At 41.0% G+C, this 22,547-nt stretch overlaps 1 protein-coding gene across 6 annotated transcripts in view; it reads left to right on the forward strand.

Annotated features, from left to right (window-relative positions):
* The window catches only part of ENOX1 (ecto-NOX disulfide-thiol exchanger 1), a 453,288-nt gene that overhangs the window by 395,579 nt on the left and 35,162 nt on the right, over positions 1–22,547 (forward strand). For all 6 annotated transcript variants that reach the window (XM_067563159.1, XM_067563161.1, XM_067563160.1 and 3 more), the window contains 2 exons: positions 4,684–4,868; positions 22,040–22,147. In XM_067563159.1, coding sequence (XP_067419260.1) covers positions 4,684–4,868; positions 22,040–22,147 — 293 coding nt within the window. The remainder of the gene's footprint in view (positions 1–4,683; positions 4,869–22,039; positions 22,148–22,547) is intronic.

Genomic DNA, 22,547 nt, shown 5'->3' on the forward strand with positions numbered 1-22,547 from the left:
CAGCTCACAAGCCACAGTTTGGCCACCCCTGTTATATGCGATTACACCAGGAACAAGGAACTCTTTATGCAGGGAAATCTGTTCAAGAGTGCCTGAAGTTAAGTGGTGTTAATATATAATTTCTTATCCTTTGGAAAGTAACCATATTGTTACAGTAGATGGCAACTAAAAATTCTGTAATATCAAGCTTGAAATCATTTTCAGTTTTGAGCCCCTATTACAAAATGCTGATAGCATTGGCAGCGGAGAAGGATTTTTTTTAAATTACAGCTGTTTCAAAGTGATGTTATGTTATCACATTCCTGGAATGAATATAGTATTGCATCATACTTTGCTAAGCCAAATGACCATTCTTGCTGCCAAGTATAAGAACTATCAAGAATAAAGTTCTTCTCTGGAATGTTAACAGCATCCCTGAAATAATGGCTGCCACTTTTCCCTATGTGTATTTGTGCTTGGATAATTTATTTAAATAATATTCTTAGTATATGCTTTATAGCCTTCCACATTTTGCTATACAAATTTAAGCTTAAATCGCAGACTGTGCAGTTCATTTGGCAAATGTAATTTCCATTCCTGCATACTAATCGATTTCTTCACAAATACCTGCTATCAGTTACAATAATAAAAATGCCATTCTAAATTGAAAAGGGGCCAAATAGAACTTCCTAAGGAAATGACTTAAGTTTCTTTCAATGCTGCTAATGTAGTAATGTTCTTGTAGTGCCAATGCTTTTTTTGAGCATTTGCATTTTATGTAATTTTACTCTATTACAGCATTTCTCTGGCTAAATGATCCCCCATAGTCATTGGTGTAAAGGATTTCACAAGGAGGCAGGAGTGGAGTTTCCACATTTCAGACTGGAGAGAGGCAAAGAGTGGTGTCCCCCAGGAGTCTGTACTGGGACCAGTACTCTTCAACATATTCATAAATGATCTGGAAAAGGGGTAAACAGTGAGGTGGCAAAATTTGCAGATGATACAAAACTACTCAAGATAGTTAAGTCCAAAGCTGACTGCAAAGAGTTACAAAGGGATCTTACAAAACTGGGTGACTGGGCAACAAAACTGCAGATGAAATTCAGTGTTGATAAATGCAAAGTAATGCACATTGAAAAACATATTCCCAACTATACATATAAAATGCTGGGGTCTAAATTAGCTTTTACCACTCAAGAAAGAGATCTTGGAGTCATTGTGGATAGTTCTCTGAAAACATCCACTCAGTGTGTAGCAGCAGTCAAAAAAGCTAGCAGAATGTTGGGAATCATTAGGAAAGGGATAGATAAGAAGACAGACAATATCATATTTGCCTCTTTATAAATCCATGGTACGCCCACATCTTGAATACTGCATGCAGATTTGGTCGCCCCATCTGAAAAAAAACATACCGGAATTGGAAAAGGTAAGAAAGGGGCAACAAAAATTATTAGGGGTATGAAACAGCTTCCATATGAGGAGAGATTATTAAGACTGGGACTTTTCAGCTTGGAAAAGAGATGACTAAGGGGTGATATGATAGAGGTCTATAAAATCATGACCAGTGTGGAGAAAGCAAATAAGTAAGTGTTATTTACTCCTTCTCATAACACAAGAACTAGGGATCACCAAAGGAAATTAATAGGCAGCAGGTTTAAAATGAACAAAAGGAAGTATTTTTTCTCACATCGCATAGTCAGCCTGTGGAACTCCTTGCCAAAAGATGTTGTGAAAGCCAAGACTATAACAGGGTTCAAAAAAGAACTAGGTAAATTCATGGAGGATAGGACCATCAATGTCTGTTAGCCAGGGTGGGCAGGGATTGCTGTTTGCCAGAAGCTAGGAATAGGATTGATCACTTGATGATTACCTGTTCTGTTCATTCCCACTGGAGCACCTGGCATTGGCCACTGTCAGAAGACATGATACAGAGCTAGATGGACCATTGGTCAGACCCGGAATGGCTTTTCTTATGTTCTCTCTCTTGGGGCCAAATCCAGAAAGCTTTTTGTAGGCAAAACTCTCCAGCATAACAGGGCCTCAATCCTGACTACAACCTCTGGGTGCTACCATAGTATAAAAATTAAACAGTCACATCCATTTCTATAACATTGCTGGGCAAATGCTGTGAAGTCAATAGAAGTTTTACCAATTTAAGAACTTAAAAGATTTTTCCCTGGCCCTGGATGTCAGTCACTTATCTAAAATATATGTCTAAATTTAGCAGCCAGTCCATGAAGAGTGATTGAAATATAGCACAACAATTTATGGCCTCATCTCATTTGGAAATAAACCTTTTGTTGGCTATTGTTGTTATCGGCAATCCCTTGGGTTGAGGATGATCTCTTTCACAGGTTTTATTTTATATGGGTCCTTCGGTGACTGAGGAGTCCGATCCTTGAACCGCAGGCTCATTGGCGGCTGTTGCAGGTGATTTTGTACAGGGTTGGGCCATGATTGTTATATGACAGTTGTCTGTCCTTTCTTTTCTGGCGTTTTTCTGCAATCAGGGTTAGGCAATTTTCCTCAAAAGTGGTTGTTCCTTCTCCGACAAGTCTTTTGCTTTATATACTAAGAGTCTAGTGTGTGTTCTAATGTTGTGGTTGTTGAACATGCGGCAAGACAGTCTGCCAAAGGCAAGGCTGGCTCAGTGGATTCTGTGCTGAATCTTGACGTCTACGTTTACCCTCTGTGAGAGACGGCTGCCAAGGTAGGCAAAATATTCTACATTTTCCAGTTCCTCTCTGTCACTGTAGATCTTTCTTGCTGGATCTGATGATTGACCGAGAGCAAGATGATGGAGAATTTTTGTTTTGCCGATGTTCAGTGTTAGCCCTAGGCTTTTGTAAGCTTCAGAGAAGCAGTTCAGGATTGTTTGTAGGTCCTCCTTTGAGTGTGCAACTACACTCAGTTCAGTTATTGTTACCAATATTACTTTAGGTCTGGCACAAAGGTGAGAGATGTTGAAGAGGTTGCCATCAGTCCAATACTGAATGCCAATGCTCTTTGGCAGACAGTCTTCAATTAGTGTTTTCATAGCTGCTATGTTGACATGCACCCATCAAATAGTTAACTGCTAATGTACACAGAACAAAACTGTTCTCAACACCATTATGCTTTCCTATACTCAGAAATTTTATGCCAGTTTTCAGAAATGGTGACTCACTAGTGGAGCTCAGAAGCAGACATTTTTACCTCCATATGCAACTTGGTGGTAAAAACACATGCATCTCAGCTCCACTGGAGCTTACGCTTTCAGTTCTACCAGTATGACCGCACCATTGCTGAGACACAGATAAGAAATTGTCAAGACAAGATACCATCCTTACAGAAAACATAAATGACTCCATGATACACCAGGGCTCTAGCACACTTTTAGAATCAGTGTAAAAAATTAATGCACAGCTAAACTGTTTTCAACACGAGTTTGAGGTGGTGAGGTAGGAAGAGAATCATTGCTGACATCTGTTCTCAGTAATGGGTCATTTTCTCAAGTCAGCTGACCCTACTGAAGTCTCTCTTAGGGCATTTCTCTTGGCAATGATTCTCAACCTCTCCCTTTACCGTCAGCATTCTTCTCCCAACCATCACACATCTGGCCATGTCTGTCCTCCCATTTAGCAATATCAGAAGGGCAGGGTTGTCATGACACATATTTACAAATCCCATGCAGGTCCCAACCTCCAGGTCAAGAAATCCTGCTTTAGGATATTTCTCTAAGGTCTTGTCTACACTAAAGAACTGAACCATTTTTTACTGAACCAGATTAAGCGTAAACAATTCAGTGTATGCACACTAGTCATACCAAACTGGTTTGTTTTGCCTCACATCCACACTTTCGCTATCCTAAACTATTTCATTTGCAATTCCTTCTGGATGCCTTTCTCACAATTCACAGCTAGCTCCCAGAAGTAGTGCATCCTCAGAGATGTCACAAGATCGCTTAGGGCTAGACTATACAGGAGCACTCAGGAAAGTGAATTAAGCTAAATCAAATTAAGGACATTTTGATTCTGAGTAAGAATTGTCCAAATAGGGATTTAACTAACCCATTTTAATTTGATTAACTTTCCTGTTAAACTAAACTTTCCTTGTCCTCTAATAGACAAGCCCTTAGTGTACTGTGGGGCGTTAATAGGGAGGACTAGTCGAACCATTTCAGCTTCACTCTGGCAGTAAACTAATTGAAATTAAACCAATTAAACTTTAATAGTTTATTAGTCCTGCTATTTATAACCAACTCTTAGACTCTTTGTAAACCCTTAGCAGACCATTTCAGATGTTCTTGTGTGTGTTGGACTCTCCAGACCCTCAACTCAGCCTTGAGCTGTGTCCACACTACAAAATGCCTGGGTTCTGACCCACACCACCCCTGCAGGGTTTATGAGCCCTAGTCAAGAGGGTTTCCCAACCCGACTCAGAGTAATTTCTGGGTGGACAGAAGAAGGACTGGGGCTTGAACCTGAATCAGAGCCCGGGCTTAGTGTGCTGTATAGACATACCCATAATGTTCTACAAATGTTCTTAGGGCTTTAACCATTTTAATTTCTCTAAACCAAACCTAAGGGTAGATTGTTTACCTTGTATATATATTTATACTGCGTCCTCTTTTGTCTGAACAATGTCATCTATGAACAATGTTATCTGTCAGCAAACGATTCGTTGTATTGATTTTTTTGGGTGGGCATGATCATTTTCTCTTAGCTCTTGCAGCCCAAGCTTATGCACTGAAGGAAGAGAATGACAGCCTCCGATGGCAGCTGGATGCTTACAGAAATGAGGTGGAGCTTCTAAAGCAAGAGAAAGGACAACTCTTTCGAACAGAAGAAAGTCTCACAAAGGACCAACAGTTGCAATTTCTACAGCAGACGATGCAAGGCATGCAGCAGGTACCATGACCCAAATTTGAATGCCTTTTTCCACCAAAGTATATGCAAAAGGGGTGTTTTTTCTTAAGCAAAAAGCACCACAGATTTCTACAGTGTCAATATCAGATGCTAAGGGGCCTGTTCCTGATTTCTTTGCATACTCAAATGCCTATCTCTCAAAGGGTATGTCTTCATTGCAGTTGGAGTGTGATTGCCACATGGGTTGGCCTACCTCTGCACAAATATGCAAGAAGGGAGAAGGTTTAAGGAGCCTTTTCCATCATAATATGGCCAGTGCCCCAAAGGCAGCAGGTCAGGGATGGGTCATGGCCCCACCATCCTGAAACAGCATCAGAACTGGGCAGTGTGCACAGGGGAGAGAGCCCACTCTACTACTGCAAAGGCTGTAGCAAGGGTTGCTCTGGCCCATGTTCCCCAAACCCTTCTAAAGACACTTGTTCAGATCCTCAGTAGGTGTAAATTGACATGCCACCACTGAAGTGAATGGCGCTAGAATGACTTACACGAGCTGAGGACCTGGACCATTGTGACTGAGTCAAGCATAATGTCTCCAGAAGCTGCTGCTGGAGTAACTACACTTCCACTTGTCCTCTACTATGACCACTGACTTAAAGCTCAAATTGACTCTTAATTTGTAAGTATCTTCTGTTTCCAAAAAGTGAATCAGCTCCCACTTCTGATATTATCATCGGAAGTCATAAATTCCCTCTGTGACATTACAATTGGTAGCCATGGAGATGATTGTGAGGTCCCAGACTTATGGCTTCTGACCAGGAGTGAGCTGCAGTAGCAGATATGTACATAAGCACTCAGATCTCATCTTTCTTTTACAATACTGGGAGAATTTATGGCCTCAGAGAGTACCTTCTTAATAAAATATCTGAGAATTAACAATTTACAAATTAGTTGCTCTTCAAATTCAGGTTTAAAATTTGAAGCTAAAGTGTTTTACGCCTCAAAACACTTAAGCACATGCTTTAAGCATGTCAATAATCTCATCCTTACTTAAACACCTGCTTAAGTATTATTGACTTCATTAAACCTAAGCATATGAACAAATGCTTTGCTAAATGTGGGCCTCAATGCCTGTTCTCCATTGCCTTGCACTCTGTGTAGTCGTTCACACCAGTACAAATACATATAAAATGCTACCAAATCAAAATGGTAGGTTTTTTACACTCCCTTTCCATTCGTTCAGGTCTACCTGAGATGCAAGAGCAAAAGAGAATCGGGCCGTGGAATTTTAAGTGAATTGGTATTGAAACTTCAGCCAGATATCAATATTGTTAACCAAGCATGTTAAAAGAAAACCCATAGTTATTTTCCGCTGCCTATCTGAGTCACAGTGTCATGGCAACTGTATTTTCCCATCTTCCATGGTTTTTAAGGTCCTTGACATTTTGCTGTGAGTTTTTGAATTTTTGCCAGATTGGCATCTGGGATCAAGCCAACCACCTTCCTAGGGAGGAGGATTACAAGTGGAATGGAATGGAATGGAATGGAATGGATCTGGAAATGGAATGGAATTACATTCCATTACAAATGCAGTAGAGTTGGGAAAGGGGCTTCTGGTAAGCTGATATGAGGATATGCTGAGGATTGCAGAGATCAGGATTTTTGTTAGGAAGTTGTTAGCAGGTTCAACAGCTGGATGCAGCTGGGTTGGGACACTTTTGCAGAAGATTGTAATGGCTTTGAATAGATGGGTGTAGTTGCTAGTAGCATTCATGACACCCTATGACCTTTACACTTTTCCTGTGATTCATTCAGGAATATTTAGAAATTGGCCTCTCATTTAAGTAGAACCTATAGAGTCAGAGTTTGGTTTTCAGAAATGCTGAGGACCGACCGTGTCAACTGAAATCCATCAGCACCTATGAAAATCAAGCTCCATATGAAATATTAAACACATATCCAGGTGTTGGCGGGTAATGATTTAACAAGAAGACCTCTCTCATTCCCTTTTATCTTGTTGTATATATTATATTTAATTTAAGACAAGATGAATTGGATTCTACCAAGTTCCTTAGCCCTGCATATACCTCTGCATTAAAAAAATGTGTTTCTCGTCCTTCTTCCTTTTTATTCATGCCCACTCCCCCTGAAAGCCTGTCCCTCTCACTTTGAAAACTAAAGAATAATTTATTTGAGATGCAGCTGAAGAGCAGATCTGGCTGAGAAGATGGATGCATTTTGAGAGTCGAGGAATTTTCTGTACACAGACTTGGTGCCAAACAGTAGCAAATAACACAACATTGGTGTATTTTTAATGCACTCCGATTATCTGGCGATTTTTTCAGGATTCTTTTGCACATTCACGGGACTGATGATATGAGTGATTATTTTCTCTTCTTTCACCACCTCTGCTGCTCAAAAAGCATTATCAGCAAAATCACATAGATATTTGCTCATGATGTATACCATATGGGCAGTCATAGCAATCTAGCAATTTATGTTTTCTAAAAATGTGTAATAGCAGCTCAGGCATTGAGGTTAGGTGTTTTTGAGTTAACTCCATCCATGAATTTGGGTCACCATTTAATTTCATACCCACTATGAGGTCTCAAACAAATTGAAATAATGTCTTATATTCATGGTAACAAATGAGGTACACTTTACCTGATCTTAAGATGGAAATTGAATTAACTTGTCACTACTGTATAGGTGGTGTTAGCTTCCATTTATTTTATATGGGGATGCACATACAAAATATATACCTTTTCAAACTGCTCTGTATTTGAGCATCTCACCACTGGAAACTACGCAAGGAAATTCTGTGATCAGAGAGATTTTGCTTTCCAGATGTTATTCCAGTGTTGTTTTGGAGAACAGGTTAGATATTTTAGGATCTAAGGTTAATCACTCAATGCTATCTTGCCTCCTTAATGTGAAATGCCCAGATGAACATGACATGGGGTGGGTTTTTTTTTACCATATAGATGATTAGAGATGACATATATTCTGAGTGATGCTGAAGTTCATTTTGATTAATTTTTAATATGCATCAGATGACTTTAAGATTTCCTTAGAGTGTTATTTATCAGATTATTAACAGTATTGGCCTGTAGAGTATCCTGTAGACCTTGTGCTGGTGAGCAGTTGGGTCCTCACTCTGGTTTGGTAACATTATTTCAGCTGAAACTTATAAAGAGCAGGACTGAGGGTTTGACTTGTCCATCTTTAGGAAGAGTCACTGGAAAGTTATACTGAACAAAGGAAATGTCATAAAAGTATAGTTAAAATACTAAGAGTGAAAGGATTAGCACCCAAAAGAACCTTTGTTCTTCCATTTATAATGCAAACAATCAAACAGTGCTGTGATAACAAATGGCCAGTCTGAACCCAGGTGTTAGACAGATCCTTCCTCTAGTTGTCAGGGCATTTGGGTTGCTTTGCTGAGCACCTGCATCTCCCACTGAAGTCACTGGGACCTGAAGGTGCCCAGTCCTTATCAGGTTTCAGGCTCTTCCTCAAAGGTATTTAGATTAAATCAATGGATGTTAGATACTTAAATACCTTGGAGGATGTAGGCCCTGGTCTGTAATTTAGTTGATGTATGGACCATGCCATTATCTGCATTTCATACATCATTAAGGACACCTCATTATCATTTAGCACATAGTAATAATCATTGGTGGGATTTTCAAAAGCACTCAGCGTTCACCTAACTTTGCAGAAGTGAACTGGAGTTTGACTATTCACTTTAATGGGAGCCGAGTTAGGCCAATGCTGAGCACTTCTGAAAAGTCCTCACTATGCTAATAGAAATTGCCCTGTCAGAGTTCAGTATTTAAGCCAGATCCTGTCATAGTAGGAATGAAAAATATTGCTTTTTACCTAGAGGTGGAGAGAAAACCATGTGTCAGCATGATCCTATTGACTTCAGCAGGAACTGATAGTGTATTTCTTCAAAGGGATGAGCTCAGTAACTTGTAGGATGGATCTATGTGGGACCTTTTTCCTCACTGTCTTAAACTCACATAAACCTCACTCAGTGTTTAGCTCTAAGTGTCTCAAAGAAGATTTTCCTATCACATCCATTCCATTCACTCACATGCAAACTTTCCCACATTTCAGAAGTCACCGATACTTTTGTAAAAGCCTGAAAATCACAAAATCCAGGGCTATCATGACAATTATAACATCCTTAGGTGTGAATGTTCTAGCAACAGATGAGTGCGAAGATTCAAGCATAGTCAGGTGGATGGGGTGCCTTGTAGGTTATATTCATTAGTATATCCTGACTACAGAAAGGCTTGTTTACTCTGTTTTATCCTCCTACTCCATATTCACCAAACATTTACTCAACATGTGGCCCGACATACACATGATCAAGATTAACCTGTTTTCTCTCAAAATATGGTATTAAATAGGAGAGTAAATAAAAGAGGGACAAATATCACTGTTATATTCACTTTTTACCTGCTGCATAAATAGCCTAGTGTGATTAAATTGAAAATATTTGTATTGTTCTCCTGAGTGTGAATCTTAATTTGAGCTCTACATTTGCAAAGAGCCACAGTAGCCGCAAAAACCTGGTATTATGGATCGACATATGAATTCTGAAAACACATATCCCTGTTTCTGGGAATGGGGAGGAAGTGGCCCAGTAATGGTATGTCTGTACAGATGCAGTGCTGCAGCTATGCCACTGTAGTGTAAACACTTACTACAAGGATGCTTAGCACAGGGAGGAGGTTGGTTAAGGCTGAGGAGTGATGAGTGAGTAGGGATGAGTAAGGAGAATCTGAGGCAGACACTGCTACCCAGGACCATGGAAAATTTGAACCTGTGATTCCTGGTTTCTGAGGCCACTGATTTAATCCCTTAGCTCGGCCCCAGGACCCCTCAGCACAGGGAGGAGATTGGTTAAGGCTGTAATAAATTTCTGTTGCTGTAGTAAATCTACCCCCTCAAGAGCAAATAACTAGGTCGATGGAACATTTCTTCTGTCAACCTAGCTGTATACACAGTGAGAGTTAAATCCACCTAACTACATCACATGAGGCATGGGATTTTTCACAGCCCTGAGTGATGTAGCTAGGTTGACCTAAGTTTTAGGTGTAGACCAAGCCAAAGGATGCTTAAGCACTCTTTCCTTTACTGTTTGAATTTAACTTTCCACTAGTTTTATCATCAAATACCTCTCTACTGCTGTTTATTCATAAAAATAATAAGTGCACCAATAGGTTTACATTACAATATCCAAATGGTAGATTGGAGTTTTCCTCCAAATATGGCAACCCCTAAGGCATTGTAAGCATTTACTGTAAGCATTTCCTCCTAAAATTGCCTACCACGGCTACCACCAGTTCTGTTCTACAAGTGGCAGCGACATTGGACGTGCTAGTATAAATAAGGCCCCACTGATGTTTTAACTAGCAGGTCACTTAGACCAGTTCTGAGCGGGGTGAGTTAATACATGGTTGAACTGCCTTCATAGCCCTACAGCTGCCACCAGAGATGAAGCTGAAATGGTAGTAGCAGCACTGGGAAATTTTAAGAAAAAAAGCCTAATATAGACATCTCAGTAGAAAGCACATTGACTGATATCTACATGAAAATTATAGTCTAGTCCTCCTGAAGGTTACAGTCTAGCTCTATTGCAGGAAATTCTTAAACGGTTCTAAACACTAGACCCTGCCTGCAGGTTACATTCTTCTTAGCTTTAGGATGGAATTTTCTAAAGCATGTGATGTTGGCCTCATTCTGCTCCAATGAAGTCAATGGAAAGAAAGTTAGGCCAGTGCTGAGCACTTTTGAAAATCCCAGCCTTAGTGGTGAATACTCATTTCTTTAAAGATTAACAGTGGAATTAAAATTCATGCCAAATTTGAGTCAGCTCAAACAATGAACTGTTGCAAAGTACAGTATGTCGGTAATTTTTATCTAAACCATCTTCAAGCCTTTCTATTTAATCTCTGTAGTTTCTTTAGTCTCGGTGTGTAAGATATTTTTTTAACTTTGCTTTAAAGATCAATAAAATATTTCTCTCTGAATAAGAAAATCAGAATCTAAAATCTAACGGGGTTTGTTAAAAGTGAGCAGCTATGGTTATGGAGCAGTGGTTTTATGCAATTTGTGATCGCATGGAGAAATAGACATACTTATGCCATTCAGTGCTCTACTTTTTGCGGCACTTCAGTGGAGAAATTGTCATCCCTTCTAAGTGCCGAACCAATGTATGAAATTGAAGCCTGATTATTGTCTCATTCTCTGTGTGGGTGTGCCCGTTTGCACACACCTGCCTGCCTGCCATGGGTTCAGCCCTCCCCTCTGCTGTGCAGCACGGAGACTTTCACACTCAACGTGGCAGCAGGACAGAATATAGTGCAGTAATATGCACGCAGAGGTAGGCCTGTTTAATGCCTTTACTTATGGGGGCATACTTGCTCCCGCCCCAAATAAAAAAATAACTGATTCACATTTATGCTGCCACCAGCAGCAAGTGCTAATCAGGAAATGGTGACTGTGCACTTTGTTCCTGGTCAGAAGACCAGCCAAGTTCACTGCTCTGGATGGAGTCATGGCCAGTAGGAGCCTGGAAGCAGAGAATGCACAAGGCTCTTAATCAGCACTCTACCCACCTGGTCAGAATTTAGATCCTTCTTCCCTACAGATCCCATCAGACAGTGTGATCCTAATGTAGTCTGTAAAGTGGGCAGGGCTAGGGGATGAGAGGAATAAGGGCCATATCCTTCAGAGAGCTGATATGCTGCACTTTCCTTCATCGTAATTGTTTTAAAATTCATTAATCCTTCTTAACTTGCCCAGTCGTATATTAGGCCTGGTCATATGTCAATAGAAATGCTGCTGTCTGGCTAGCTTCATTTACAGCTCATTTCTAAAGCACGTGCAGCCAGCTTCTTTGACTTGTCTTTCACATTTTCTTGTTTCCTTGGTGATTTGTCTGGTCTCATCAGTGTCTTGTTACTAATGCATATTTGCTCAGCTGGGAAGTTGCGCTCCCATTATTCAAGGCTGCCATGCACTGGCCATTTGTGATATGAAATCCTGTCTTAGTAGTGTACAAACGTGATATTACAGCTAATCCATAGAGCTAATGAGTATGATGACTGCACGTGAGAACACTTGATGTTTTATTTTACAGGTAAATCATTTGGTTTTGTGTGTGTGTGTGTGTTTCATTTTATTTCATTTTTTTTTTTAACCTAAGAAAAATTCTGCCAGGAAATTTTTGTATTCTTCTTTTCTTCCATTGTTTGTAAATAACCTCTAAGGAGCTTGAAACACATTTTCCCCTGATGGTTTTTGCCCTTTTCTATTTGGCAGATTCTGAATTCTCTTTATTTGTGTAGAATAAAGTTTTAATTGACTTGACTGGATTTTGCTTTTCAAAAAAGAAATTGCTAGCCTGGATGGCTAATGGAATTCATAATAGGATATGGAGATTTTCACCTCTAGGTCCCTGATTCAAATCTGCCCCAGGGGAAATAGCTCCGTTCATGCATGAGTAAGAACTATTCACATGGGCAAGGATTGCTAGATCAGGTCCTAGGTTGTTAGTGACTGAAAATTTTCACCCTCTGATGTCTGTTGGTTGTCTGATTTAACTGATGTGCTACAGATCCTCTTTAGTGGATAGGCCACGGCCATTCTCAGAAACTGGGAGGAGAGCTCATATCCCCTCCCAGGTAACTGAGTGGACAAGGTATGCTATAATGAATACCTTGTTATAACAAACTTCGCTACATCCTCAGAGATGTTCATTATAGCAAGTGTAATGTACTTCACGTTTTAGTGGAGATCCATTATTATGATCATTTTGTGTTTCATTTCCAGCAGCATTAAACAAAACTGTGACCAAAAGAGCAATGTTATGACCATATGGTGGTATAACAGCTAAATATATTGGAAATGCTGGTGTTCTTTTTTAACATCCTAAAAACCTTGCAATTCTAAATAGGACCTCAGGCCTTATGGTCTATTTCTAGAATGCACTCGTTGGGCTATTTAGACAGTGGCTTATAAAAGATGTTTTCATGGTGGAGCCATTCACTGTGGAAGGTTTGTCCGTTTTCTTTGAGGGGCGGGGTGTAGACTTATAAATATGTGCATATGCGTGTACATAATATATATTAAATGTGTACATATAGCATTGCTTTTGGTAAATGCAGGGCTTTGGGGGGAGAATTTAATGTTTCAGAAGAAGAAAAGATTGGTTTAAGATGGTAATTTTCGGTCTGCATGTTTGAGATCTGAGCAATATGGTTGGTATCGAACTTTTACTGGAAGATGTTCAGCATTGGAGATAGAGCTACCTTTTACAATATGCAGGGTTGCTTTGATAACAGCTATTTTAGTCTTCATGAATGATTCCAGATTATTAGCACTGGAGATTGACATTTTCTAGTTATGCATAAAGTAGATACAGGAGAGTCAGTGGTAATGTAAGTAAACACCTTGTGATGCTATATACAAATCCCACGGTGGGCAACATAGGGTTAATGAGATAATGTGGGCTCAGTTGGCTCCACCCAACCACAGCTGTGAGAGATGTCAGACTTGGAGGGAGGAGCTTAAAACACAGTTAGTGTCAGACCAAACTGCCAGTTTTCAGCTCCTAGAGAGAAGGCTGGCCGAAGGCAAGAGCTCCTCAGATGACCTGGACCTATTCCAGAAGTTCATTTTTCATAGACTACCAAATAGCCATCTGTAAATGATGACTTTTGTTCACTGTAGACCTGTGCCACTCTCAAACCAGTACCTGGTGGAGGATAATGCCTCTGCAAACGTCTAAGGCATAACAGAACCATGAGCAATACATGTCATGGATTTATAACGAATAAATCTTGTCTGTAAAAGGTTGACCACTTTCACTGAGAGAATTACAGAACTGCTGATTGAAGAGAATACAGGAGCTTTATTAAAGTTATGGAAAACCAGGCCCCTTCAGTAAACAGCCACACTAGGAATAAAGTGCTGGAAGAGACTTGATAGTTGAACAAACGAGTGAGCTCTTTGGTGCACTTGATTACAGTCTGAGAGTGTCTACCTGGGGAACAAATATTTAATAATGGGCTCTTTCAATCTAGCAGAAAAAGGTATAAATGATCCAGGGGCTGGAAGTCAAAGCTAGGCAAATTCAGACTGGAAATAAAATGTACATTTTTAATGGTGAGAATTATAATCAAAATTAGATGTTTTTCTAAAAGATACATTCTAGGAATTATTTTGGGGAAAGTTCTATGGCCTGTGTTATACAGGAGGTCAGCCTAGATGGTCCCAAGGGTCCCTTCTGGCCTTGGAATCTACGAATATAGAGAAGGAGTGCACTGAGACAGGACAGGAGGAGATAATGTGAATGGAAACTGAGCGTCAGACAGTTGTGGAAATGGCAGTGGGGGTACCTGGATGGAGCAGAAACAGGCAATACAAACAAAAACACAAAAGGATTCCAGTTTTACCTTAAGTTAATTTAATTGTACATTTAAAAATAAACTGAAGGGCAGAAGGAATATCTATATGTCAATTTTTAATAAGTATAATTTTATAAGCACAATACTTCTAAATAATTAAATACTGTAATCTTGTCATCTTTGCTTGGGATCTTCATGAAATGACAAATAATTATAGGCTGGGCTGTATTACCACTTATTTATTAAGGTTGCCTGACCCTTCCTATTTCAGACCCTGTTTTCAGTTGCTTATTACTTTACCTAACTTCAACTGTTTGTGCTGAAATTTTGCATGCTGTTTGCCTGAGGCGGAGTTATTTTAGAAAATTTCAGCCAAAATAGTTTGACCATTTTTGAGAACGAGGCTAGATAAAAATAGGTTGTTTTGCAATATTAGAAAAGTTCTGACAACCTTTTTTGGACACCCCCTTTTGGAGCAGGGGCTTTAAATTTATCAGGGGCATGGCTTTGTGTCAGTGATGTGCCTTTTGCTGCTCACATGAAAGTCTGTCCAACTTTGGCCAAGTTATAAATCTTTGGAAAACTGCAGTTCACACATGCTCAGAGACTTCTTAGAATTTAGCAGCTAAAATCTCTGACGATACCTTCTCATCCAAGTGCCTCACCACTCCTAGTACTGACCAGACTGCAGATGCAGCATCCCCACAGACTGACTGAACATGTTCCAACCCCTTCCAGCTCCTACATGTGACCAGACTGTGCACATGTGCCATCCCACAGAGCAACTCAGCATACTTCATTCCATGGGAGATTGGCAAAGCTGGACTTAACCTGTAATTGTAGCTTCTGGGTGCTCTGGGCCAGGGTGCAACGAGCACCAGAACTAAGAGAAGCACTCAGTTCTGGTGCTCCCAGTGACCCTCCTGCTGCTGCTGCCCAGGCGGCATGGAGGAGCAAGCTGCCTGATTTGAAAACCAAGGATGTAACAGCTGGACAGGGGAGTAGGAAAGGAGACTAGTGAGACTGGAACTGTAGAGATTAGGGAAGAGAGAAACTATGACTGGGAATTGTGTGTAGTGGGGTACTGGGGCTAGCTGGGCAGAGAGACTGGACCTGAGAACCTGGAGGAGGGGAGAAGCTGTGACTGGTTGGGCAAAGAGATTAGGAGCTGGGTGGGGGAAGAGGAGGTTGGCAATGGTTGGGCAAGAAGACAGGGACTGGAAGCTGGTGAGGAAATGGGGGGAGGAAGCTGAAGGAGGACTGGGAACTGGTTGGTGATGGTGGGAGAGGGAGAACATTGAGATCAGATGAGGAGCTGTGGGGAGAGTGGGACTGGCTGGTCAGGGAGACTGGGACCGGGAACCTGTGTAGAGGAATGGTTGGGTGGGACAAGAGGAGAGACATTTTTTATGAGGAGCTGGGGGGAGACCTGGCATTGGCTGGGCAAAGTGACTGGGATAAGGACCAAGGTAGTGGGAGCTAACTGGGGCTGGCTGTGCGAGGAGACTGGGCGTGGGGGGTAGCAGGAGATGGGGGCTCAGACACAGAGCCTGGAAGGGGGACTAGGACCGGTTGGGGAAGGAGACTGGAATTGAGGTGAGAAGTCTGAGTGGAGACTGGAACTGGGCAGGCAAGGAGAATGGGCTTGGGACAAGGAGCTACAGGTGGGGAATAGATAGGACAGATTAAGGGGAACAGGCAGAAGGGTCTGTGCACTCTAGAGCACACTGCCTTCCACAGCCTGGCAAGGAACCCAAGATTCCTGAATCCCACTGTTCCTCTGGTGTCAGCAAATATCTGTAGAAACCCATGGCCAAAGTGCATGTGTCATCCACTCCCTCTGGTGCTGGTCCACACTGAGGATGACAAGTTACTACTTCCATCAGTCATTCCATTGGCTCACGTGGCAGAGATTGCTGCAGTGGATCTACAGGGTCCTACCTTGCTGATAACCTAGACTGGTATCAATATGATGCAACATGGTGGAATTTCTTTTTATCCAATATATTAAAAAAAACCTAGGAAATTACACGGAAAAAATATGATATTAAAAGAACATTAAGATTGGAAAGTCCAGCACTCAACAGCTGCAGAGGGGGGAGGAGGGAGGAAGTGATAAAAAAAAATTCATTTGGCGTTAAACTAAATGTTTTCTTCAAACCAAATTTTGTATGCAAGATATTTTACACAGAATTCTAAACAGAAAGTAACTTCCAATGGAAAAATGTTGAACCAACACATCTGGGGTTTTTTGGAACGTTGTTTGTTTTCATTTGAAAGTATTCAGCCAATTCGATATGAATTCACAAAATGTTTCAAGTGGCCTGAATCTGCATTTTTTGATGAAAAAGACGTTTCGGCCAAAAATTTTCACCCAGCTGTAGTTGGAAGGTGTGTAGGGAACGAGACAGGAGATTTCAGGAAGAGGAAAGATGGCCTTATGGTTATGCAGCTGAGTGCCGCTCTGGAGAACTGGATTCAATCCCTCCCTCTGGCACACAGTTCCTATTGAGCAAGTCACGTACACCGAACTTATCTCAGAATGTCATTAACTGTGTGTTCTTCATTTTCTGGGTGTGGCATGTGAGGTCTTTACTGAGAGCCAGCAGCCCACTGGTCATCATAATCATTGTGAAATGTATGTATGATAATATTTAAGGACATATGTATCTACACTAAAAATCATGTTCTTAAGGTCTTAGAGTTATGGGAGGTCCCCAGGAGGTGTCATACCTCCCCAATGAAAGGAACATTTTCAAGGTAACAGATCCCTATCTCCTTGTCTGGTGATTTGTGTATTGTATGACTCACAATGTATGCCTGTTTGCATACTAAGCTGAGGGGAGAGGAGGTGAAAGATTGCAAAATCTTTTTACAAAGGAGAAAAATCCGGGGGAAGCAAACTGCAGAGGGGTGGCCTACTTATGAACAAAGATTGTTATGATATTTCTTGGGGTCCAAGGAAACACAGGGAATTTTTCACCAAGGCAATCTGACAGCATGCTGGTCTCATGAAAGGAAGGCCATAGCCAGCCTGTAAAGTGCTGCAAGGATTTTGGGTGAGCAATACTCTACATTAAAGACATGAGAGTATCTTGTTGATTAAGTCAAGGCTCTAAAATGCATGTTATGATTTTATATGTAACCATTTGTTTCCAATACTTCTACTTGCTACTACTTGAATCTCCATGCCTTGGTAAAGAAACATATTTGATTTAATAATAAACTTATCTAAGTGCTGTTGTTAAGCACAGCAGTGATCTGGGGTGGAACGGGTAAGCTGGGGTGCAGTGTTCATTTGGAAGCAGCAAATTTATGATCGGTGTTAGTTTGCAGTGGACCAGGACCTTGACACTCCAGGGAGACACTCGAAGGGCTTGAGGTTTGGGATGTGCCTACCGCTAACCTGTAGAGTGACAGCAGGACCTGTGAGGCCTCGCACCCCCATACAGTAGTGATGAGCACCAGGAAAACGCCCATGAGGAAATGAATAATTCTGCCTTCAGAGCAGAGTTTGAATAGTGTGAGGCAAATAAGTCATGAGGCCACACATTGAACAGTGAGCATAAACTAAATATCAAATAGCTGCTCCGCCCATCCTTCACATGGAATGAGACAGGAGTCCTGTGGGGGAAAAAATGTCCTGATGTAGTTAGAGTGTATCATAATCCGTGCACTGCAGGGGACTGAATTAAGGTTGCACAGGAAACCTCCGTTCTGGTATTGCCTAACTTTGGAGGACTTGACTTTACAACCTTAATAATTTTCCTTGAGCATAGTTTTTCGTGTGTGGTATGTAAGCACTAGAGCCGAGCGAGAACAGGATTTTCCATTGTGTGAAGAATTCTGAGATTTTGAAATTTTCTCTTTCTGTAGCGGAAAGAAAAAGAAAACTCAAATTTTTTCACAGGATGGCAACCTGCCTACCCCTCTTCCAGGAAGCCAGTAGCTCAGCTCTGTGGGGAGCCTACTGAGCCAGCCAGGCAGGGAACCAAACTGCTGAGAAGCCTGGAAGTGAGGGCTCCCAAAGCTTTCAGGCTCTCAAGTCCCAATCAGTCCACCAAGCAGGCTGCTGAGCAGCCAGGAAGCCCACCCGATGGGCTGCTGAGGAGCTAGGTGGATGGGTAAGCTGGCAGGAAGGGGTCTGTCAGAAACCTGCCTGATTTTCATTGGAATTTTGACATGAAAGTCATGCCTGACCAATCTGATTGCTTTCTATGAAGAGGTGACTGGCTCTGTGGATGTGGGGAAAGCGGTGGACGTGATATACCTTGACTTTAGCAAAGCTTTTGATACGGTCTCTCACAGTATTCTTATCGGCAAGTTAAAGAAGTATGGGTTGGATGAATGGACTATAAAATGGATAGAGAACTGGCTAGAGCATAGGGCTCAACGAGTAGTGATCAATGGCTCCATGTCTAGCTGGCAACCAATCACAAGCGGAGTGCCCCAGGGATTGGTCCTGAGGCTGGTTTTGTTCAACATCTTCATTAATGATTTGGAAGATGGGGTAGATTGCAACCTCAGCAAGTTTGCGGATGACACTAAGCAGGGGGGAGTGGTAGATACCCTGGAAGGTAGGGATAAGATACAGAAGGACCTAAACAAACTGGAGGATTGGGCCAAAACAAATCTAATGAGGTTCAACAAGGACAAGTGCAGAGTCCTCCACTTAGGAAGGAAGAATCCCATGCACAGCTACAGACTGGGGACTGACTAGCTAGGCAGCAGTTCTGCAGAAAAGGACCTGGGGGTAACAGTGGATAAAAAGCTGGATATGAGTCAGCAGTGTGTCCTGGTTGTCAAGAAGGCTAATAGCATATTGGGCTGCATTAGGAGGAGCATTGCCAGCAGGTCGCGGGAAGTGATTATTCCCCTCTATTCGGCATTGGTGAGGCCGCATTTAGAGTATTGTGTCCAGTTTTGGGCCCCCCACTACAAAAAGGATGTAGAAAAGTTGGAGAGAGTACAGCGGAGGGCAACAAAAATGATTAGGGGGCTGGAGCACAGGACTTATGAAGGTGGTGGAGCACTGGAATGGGTTACCTAGGGAGGTTGTGGAATCTCCATCTTTAGAGGTTTTTAAGCTGAGGCTTGACAGAGCCCTGGCTGGGATGATATAGCTGAGGTTAGTCCTGCTTTGAGCAGCGGGTTGGACTAGAGGACCTCCTGAGGTCCCTTCCAACTCTAATATTCTATATTCTAACATGTAAATTTTAATGAATCAGCATTTTCTGACAGAAAAATGTTCCGATGGTAAATTTCCAAGCAGCTGTAATGAATGTGTCTTTAATAACAGTGATGTGCAGGTTGCATGAGGTGCTCACCTTTTCAATATTCTCACCACATCAGTGTACAGTATCCTTCTTAGTTGCCGTTGACCCAGCTGTACTTTCTGATGGTATGTCTTAAAGCACATACTGCTTCAAGGCTTCAAAGGAACCTAGGAGTGAGAAGTCACTAAAGCAACCTTGCTATGGTTTGGACTGCAGTCACAAATAGAAAAAGGTGATTTATTGACATGTACTTCCACCCAGCCTTGATGACTCAGCCATTCCACTGGAGGTTGAAAAGTCTGGCTGTGTTTATAGGAAGAAGTTTATGCAGACTGTCTGACCCAGGAGCCAGTGGGACTGAAACCATATTTGATATTTACTTTCACTTGATATGCAAACTTTGTCAGTCAGTTTAGATATGTATTGTGGCCCAAACTGTATAAACATGTAAGCGATTTAGCATGCTAATAAATGGGACGTTCTGTTTCATAAATAAGTATTATTTGTTTGGTATCATGTGGCAGGCTACACATTGTCTGATGGAATGCTATGTTCTGGATTTTCTGACGTGCTCTGAAAATTAGCACAATTAACTGGAAAATGGGGGGAGAGTATGTAATGGCAGTTTTAGAGACCTTTAAAATGTTGAATTAATTCATCCAGCTGGTAGTCATCTGCACCAGGAATTCTGTATCATTCCCTACTCAAGCCTTGATGCTTCCGACAGTTCCACGCCTTTCCAAAAGCAGGCTTCACACAGCACTGAAGAAGGAACTTTGATGCTTAAGACTGCCAATTACATGGTATAAATACTGCAGTTTTGTTTATGTTCATTTGTGCACTATAAGCGCCTCATTTTCTTAGGTGCTGAACATCCACAGTAACAGCTGAAGCCAGAGAGTTATATGTGCTAAGCACCTGGGTAAATTAAGCCTTAAGTGTTTACTATGTATAATACTAGTAACTGAAGTGTCTTGCTATTAACGCAATTGTTCATTTACACAAGCTTTTTTTAAAAAATAGTAATCAGAGCATCATGTTTCCATAGCAAATACATTTCCCTTGCTTGATTACTAAGGGAAGAGATTTAAAAATGTTATTAAAGCTCCTCTTAAAATGATTGAATACAGAGTTTAAAGAAAGAGTTTCTATACTTCTGAGTATAATGCGCAGATTATCCAAAAGTACAAAGTTTGGTTTAAAAGTCATACAATACAAAGAATACAGAATCTGCAATATCCCAAATGAAGGATAATGAATTTAGCAGTACAGCTGAAATATTAGCATCCAAATATTTCGGTACCTCACTTATACAAAAATTATATTAAGAGCAGTTTGTGGAAAGTAAATATAGCAATGGGTGTGGATTGTCCGTCCGTGAATGAGGATTGTAGGATAGATACGATCCATCAGAAAAGTCTTTCTGTTCATTTCCTGGCATTGCTTCTTGATGGCACTGTGGCTCATTCCTCCTGGTAATGCCGATATCTGGTGATGTATTCTAAATAGATGTCCCTTGACCACCTGATGGTGTCCGACACCATGAGGCGCCACAGCAGCTGAGCATAGCACTGACCAATTCTGCACACCCGCAACACTCTATTATTCCTGGGATCCCCTGCGCTCAGGGCTCTGACGATCAGCGCGTGTGTTTGCACCTCATAGCCCCTAGCTCTCAAGGCATCGACCAGAGGGACGTAAACCATTTTGTAATCTCTTGATTGTATTTTCTTGTATTTTCTTTAGCGGAAGTCTAGTACTTGTCATCTCAATACAGAAATACAAAACCAGTTTCAGAATTAATTGAATCTAGTGACCAGTTCTTGGCAAGTCCAATATCTGTTCATGACTAACAGCTGGATAGGACTAGGGGAGGCAGGTCCTTTAAAAAGTCCCTACATTTCAGAAATTCTCTGTATAAAAATAGTCTTTTGGTCAGAGCTTTGTCTTTTTGACAGTTCACATTAGCAGTTTTCTTGGCTGATACATTGATTGTAGGGCATCCGTCTTGCTGATCTAATAACATAGAAGAAAGGAAATGTTTAGTCTTCTTGGCAACTCAGTGCAAATGCTTTCCAGAGTATTGCTTTGCGTAGAATGAAATGGCTTTGGGCCAGTGACTAATTATAATAAAGAGCTGTGCTTGTGAATTATGTATGTACTGTAGTGTTTACCCTAGTATTATTAAAACCACAGCATATACTTCTACAAACAGGGTTTTGGTTCAGATGGATGTGACAGTCCTTCTGTGGATGATATACTATACCAAGTGTTTGTGCTTTAGTGTAACAAATAGCTTAACCACACATTAACAAATGTATTCCTTGTGGAGTACTGCTGTGGAAGGAAATGCAGATGGAAGTAATTTACATCTTGTTCAGCTTAGACACAACAGACTAAGTAATAATAATAAACATAGAAATAACTTGAAAAATATTACTTGCAGTGAGGATTTACAATATTTAAAATTGCTCAGATTCAGACGGTGCTAATCAAACTCTTTTCGCCTACACAGCAATTGCTGAGTATACAAGAAGAATTAAATAACAAAAAATCTGAACTGGAGCAAGCAAAAGAAGAACAAACACATACACAAGCAATGCTTAAAGTTCTTCAGGAGCAGGTGAGTGGTTTATATTGAGAATAATCCTTATTTAGGATTGTACTGTAGGCCTGATCCTTTGAAATCAATGAGAGTTTGGCCATTGACTTCCCTGTGATCAGTGTGTCTGATCTAATTAGCATCTGCAAAGGTTAGTTGAAGTTCATTGATAGTATAGCTTGGGAAAACACTGTCAAAGTGAAATTGAACTCTGCCAGTTTTGCAATTGGGATATTTAATCTCATATCTTGTATAACATTTTCTGTTATGTTCCTCCATGCAGATACTAGTGATGTGTGAATGTTTTTTATCTGAAGACAAATGAATTTTGGGAGGGTTAAATATACCAGCAAAGCAAACATATTTCAAATAAAACAGCCATTTCTTTAAAGACTAGTAGTGGGGAAAATGAGTTTAGCTT

Source organism: Emydura macquarii, unplaced genomic scaffold (genome assembly GCF_026122565.2).
Source record: "Emydura macquarii macquarii isolate MOO-44397 ecotype Brisbane River unplaced genomic scaffold, CSIRO-AGI_Emac_v2 contig_2473, whole genome shotgun sequence".
Classification (NCBI taxonomy): domain Eukaryota; kingdom Metazoa; phylum Chordata; order Testudines; family Chelidae; genus Emydura; species Emydura macquarii.